Source organism: Onychostoma macrolepis, chromosome 03 (genome assembly GCF_012432095.1).
Source record: "Onychostoma macrolepis isolate SWU-2019 chromosome 03, ASM1243209v1, whole genome shotgun sequence".
Classification (NCBI taxonomy): domain Eukaryota; kingdom Metazoa; phylum Chordata; class Actinopteri; order Cypriniformes; family Cyprinidae; genus Onychostoma; species Onychostoma macrolepis.
In genome coordinates, this window is record NC_081157.1 from 11,554,240 (window position 1) to 11,559,457 (window position 5,218).

The window sequence follows — 5,218 nt, forward strand, 5'->3', positions numbered from 1 at the left end:
ACTCTTCCCCTGTACTTTTTCTCGGTCAAGTGTGTTAAAGTCGAAGTTTTCAAAGGCCAATGTGAATAAATCTAGATTTAAATTAAAAGAGAAAAGATAGTCAGGTCGTTTTGGATACGTTTTATTCGTATCCAAAACGATGTGAACACGGAGCGCTGAACACTCTTATGCGCTGAATGTTTAATTCATACTCTAAGCTAGAGGGCGCTCTCACGCAGAAAATCCAAAACAGACTCGTATGAGAAGTAATAATAACTTTTGACAGCCATCATATATACAGCTATAGCTGTAGCTAAGCTGAATAACAAGCATACAACTTAACTGAGTAATCGTGAAGAGAATATGGTTTGTGTGTTTTTCAAGTCTTATCCAGGTAATAAATATGAATGATACATTGGTAATTGACAGCATTAATTACAGTACAGAAGCTGTAAAATATATTTTCTGCCTTGTTCTGTGATAAAAATAGAAAAAGTGTTTGTAGTGTGTGTATATATATATATATATAGGCCTACTGATTGTACAATCATAACCATAAAATTGTCATTAGTACAATATTTATCAAAAATATTATAGAAGACAAATTATTGGTTATTGTCCAGCAGTGTATTTTATTTCCTAGGCAATTAAAAGTAAGAGATAATATATTTTTTGTCAATTAGGCTATACATACATAAATAAATTTAACAATAATAATAATAATAATAATAATTATTATTATTATTATTATTACTACATTTGACATTTCTGTCCCCCTCACTTCTGAAATGATTGCTACTCCCCTGCCCTGTAACAACTGAATATAAAACTTTAGCTATATGCCGTGTTATCTTTATCTGGGCATCAAATATTTTGTGGCTCCACGTGAATTTTATTCGGTGGGAAAGGGGCCAAAATGGCTCTTTTGACATTGAAGGTTGCAGACCCCTGGCCTAAGTAGATCCATTTGATTTCCCATTTAAGCAGCAGTTTTCTACGTATTTATTTGAACATTTAAGCATTAGATTTGTAATTGTAATTTTATTAGAAAGACACTTAGCCTATATAAGTTTGCAGTTTTATAAGGACAGATTATAGACTATCAATTTAAAATGTGACATCAAAGCGACTGGAACTAGACATAACAATTCTGCATGTTCTGCAATAAGAGCCTAAATTTAATGCCAAATACTTCAACATTCACAGGTGTCAAGATAGTGTTTGGGACTTGGTCGGACCTTTGTAGTTCAGGTAAAATAAAAACATTGCTTTGATATCATACAGGTTCAAAGTAATTTACCAATAATAAATGGTCATTTACACTTCGCTGGCTCAGTATTTTCTACCATTGCCGCACAGACATCGGAGAAGCAAGCTAACCATGGCCAGCCCTGTAAAAGCGCAGAAAGTGGAGGATTGCGCCGTAGAAGGATACCTACATAGCGTGTCTCCAGCAAGAAACTCTAAAAAGAACAACAAGTACTTCACTGCTGTGATACAGAGGGGAAGACACGAATATCATCAAGTTGTAAGTTTTTCGCTGGACAAACTAACCGCGTTTTCGCAAGCTTCTAAGAACGGGACAGCAGTGAAGCTGAAGAACTTACGCCGCAGTCTCAGTAAGTGTCACAGCCTACAAAACTACAGAGTCAAAAAAAAATACGGCACACTGTAGGCTACTGTATTAATTTTAAGGAATTTTTCGTATCTATTTTATAGTTGTTGCGTAGACTTCAAGTGAAGTTTAGACTTCACGGAAATGTCTGTAAAAGTAATGCACAGTAAAAATGTTGGTGCCTTTCAATTTGGATGTTTAAGTCATATTAAATTTAATTATGAACTAACCTAGATATTTCTTTCGTCCTGCAGGCTTCTCTGATCCCGATGGATTCGATGTAATCTGCTCTAAAACGACAACCCTTGATGTTGTGACTGTACCGTTCTCCTGCATCGCACCTTCAGGCAGCGCAAGGACGGATGTAGCTGCCATGAAAGCGCTGGGACCGAGACAAAATGTGAGTATGCTATATCATATCTTCTATTCGAAAAAAAAAAAATTGGCAAAGAGGCCTACGTTATTAGATCTACTCAGCAGCTAAATTAGAATTTTTTTTTTAATGCTTACAGGTAGACGAGCTGGAAGGTAAGGTCCTGCCCCGTGCTGCTGTCAGGGGGGTACCGATGATCCCGACAACGGCGCTTCTTCCACGACTTTGCACGGTTTGGTCTCCGGGGTTCAAATCAGAGCCAGGCATCTCATTGTGTTCAAAACGACATTTCTGCCAACTCCATTACCCACAGATGTGATGTCTGCAATCTGCTGCAGCGGTCATCGGTCTACAGCTCAACCTACGGAGGAACAATCGTTCTCACAGTTGACCAGAGAGATCATTCACTGATTGTGACCAATTCCTGCCTAACCGCTTACTTGGCCAGATATCCTGTCGTCTATTCACCAAACGACGTGGAAACCATTGGGGAACATTTCCTTAATAGGCCAAAGTTGGAAATGTGCATTAATAATAATTCCTTGATCACTACGATAATTCAGCCACCTTCACAAAATCGTGGGGACCAAGGATTGGTTGCTGCTAACGATGGCAACACAGCGACGGATGGTGAAGCTGGGCAAGTTATCGAAGCTGCCGAAGCTGGGGAAACTGCTGCCCTTAATCAGGACGTTTAGCGAGGCAGTTTGGTTGATGAACCGGCAACTTAAGTTGAGTAGGTAATATGTTAAAAAAAATAGTATGTTTCTAGCTCAAATTGTTATGGCATAGTGCATTATATACTGTTACCTTAACTCTGTTCTCCGTTTTGTATTATTCTGCATGTGTACGCACTGAGTTGTTGTTGAAATGCTAGCGTACTGATACGTTAATGGTTTTCACAGAATTTTTGATCTCTTTTTGTGAATTGCTAATTTGCCAATTAGCTTAAGTTGCTGATTTGCATATTAATATTGTTATATTGTAGTGTGTGTTCTTTTGTAATTTAGCTAAGTGTGTTTTTCGATATTTTTATTTATTTATTTTTCTTCTTTAGCTATTCTGCATTCCATTTGTTTAACGGCAACCTATTAGCCAAGTGATTAACTGTGTTTATTGGTACTAGTCATTCGATTTATTAAAAAGCTGTGTGTGTGAACTTATCGAAGTTTGTAATAAATGAGGTTTCATCTAACGTTGTTTCTTTATTGTTCTCTAGACTTATAGGTTTTCAGTTTAATTTGACAGAGGTTATGTTTATGAATTTTATAAAAAAATATTCACGGTAACTTAATAGGTAGACAATTTAAATACAAAATTAGTTAAAGGGCCGCAGAAACTTAATATTATGCCAATGATTTCGTTAAATGTGGTATTTTTGCTATGTAAAGTATGGTACAGCAATTAAAGTAGACCTAATTGAAAATATAAATTGAAAATAAACTTGGTATAATAAAGTTTTGTATTTTTCCGATTGAAATCAAGGTTGGCTACATGGCTAAATGTAGTAGCATGAGGGTGTAAGGCCTATTGGGTTTATGTGTTTACAGATATCCATTTTACTTATTTTATTTGTTTCATGAATTTATGAAAACAGAGCGGAGGTTAAAATATTGAACTGGGTCTTACATACGCTGAACACCTTGCACGCTTTCAGACATGGCTTCACTTGTCACCATCTGAACTGCACTCTGCAAGCTTTAGCGTAACGGTGCAAGTTTTTTTAATAGAAAATAGCTTTAATGAATCCACAACCTATCTGCTAATTTTCAACATGTTTTACACTAAACGGTATTTTTGGATTGAATAATTTTGGGAATTTAGACCGAAAGAATGGCGTTTTATAAAAGAAGTCACTGACTTTCTGCGATAGGTGGAATTCAGCTTACGGCAGTTCAATGACGTCAAGGCTGTGATTGGTTATTAATGCACATGTGTGATCGAAGTTGGTCGTACCTTTCGCAACACGCCATAAAACCAGAAGATGAAGTTGTCATCTTGTTGCCGTCGCCGCCACGCGGTCACATGGTTACGTGGTTCATCAATATTTGCAAACTAACCAGCGCCGTCAATACATTTGAATGGGTTTGAATGGGATAGACGACAGCTTCACTGTACATGTATTTGCAGCAACTGATGACATCTACAGCGTCATTTTATTCTGGAGTGTTATGGGAGAGGCAATGTTCTATATTTTAGTTCAATTTTTTTTAAGGACATTTTTGGTACTAAATACTATTTGTGCAATAATCATGGTCCATTAATGACCACCTATTTTTTTTCTAATATTTCCATTACCTATATTACAATTATTGTAGTATTTAAGGTTAAAACAGAGAAAAGGGTTTTAAATTCCAATGCAGAGGCAAATTGTGGTTGGGGGGGGGGGAAATCATTTTCATTTGTAATGCCATGATTTACCCACTAGGTACCTGTATGGCTCTTTAATAAATCTACTAGTGTAGATTTAATAATAATTTTAATGTATCTACTAGTTTCTCAAAAAAAGTATTGCAGGTCATAACTGCTTACTTATTTTTAAGTTTTGCATTTGGAAAAATATTTAGACATGATTAAACACTAGGTTTTTTATATGTGAAATTTAAAAAGTTAATAAATTGAATCCTTTTTCAATTTTTAATGATACTCGTATAAGTTCACACAAGTGGATATTAATGAATCCCATACTGAATTTAACCCAAGAAATGTTTAAAATGGTGCTAAAAAGGCATTGAACTGCATTCAACAAAAGATTTTTATCCCCATATATGTAGTTATATACATATGAATTGACATTTAATCAAAATCAAACCCCTAGTAAATTAGTTAAGGATCAAGTGAAACATTCAATGATAATTCTAAAAATATGCATAAACTTATTATAGAAAATGCCAACTTTGCTGATAAAGATTTTAACTTATTTTTGAGGAATTGTTTATTCTACTTTTTTCGTTTAAATTAGATTACAATATACATTTTTAGCCAAGTATTCACACAATGCACCTCATGAGTTTGCACTCCATTTAAATGTGATGAAATGAATTATTGTTTGTCTGAAATAAACTGAACAAAAACAATGCTAATCTTTGTTCTTTTGTTTACTGTTTTTATATCAGAATGTTAATCTCAAAGTTCTAAGAGGTAATATCAGTTCCAGTTCAGATCCAACCTCACTTGTGAAGAGTTCAGGAGAAACCAACATTCATAAAGACTTGAGATGACACAACTATTGTATAGATGGATATACAAAG

The 5,218-nt window shown here is 35.1% G+C and overlaps 1 protein-coding gene across 1 annotated transcript; it reads left to right on the top strand.

Moving 5' to 3' along the window:
* Positions 1–1,288: 1,288 nt before the first annotated feature.
* On the top strand, positions 1,289–2,286 carry LOC131536708 (uncharacterized). Its single transcript, XM_058769767.1, has 3 exons — positions 1,289–1,598; positions 1,849–1,994; positions 2,107–2,286. The coding sequence occupies exons 1-3, from the start codon at positions 1,289–1,291 to the stop codon at positions 2,284–2,286; spliced, it is 636 nt and encodes a 211-aa protein (XP_058625750.1).
* Positions 2,287–5,218: the final 2,932 nt, after the last annotated feature.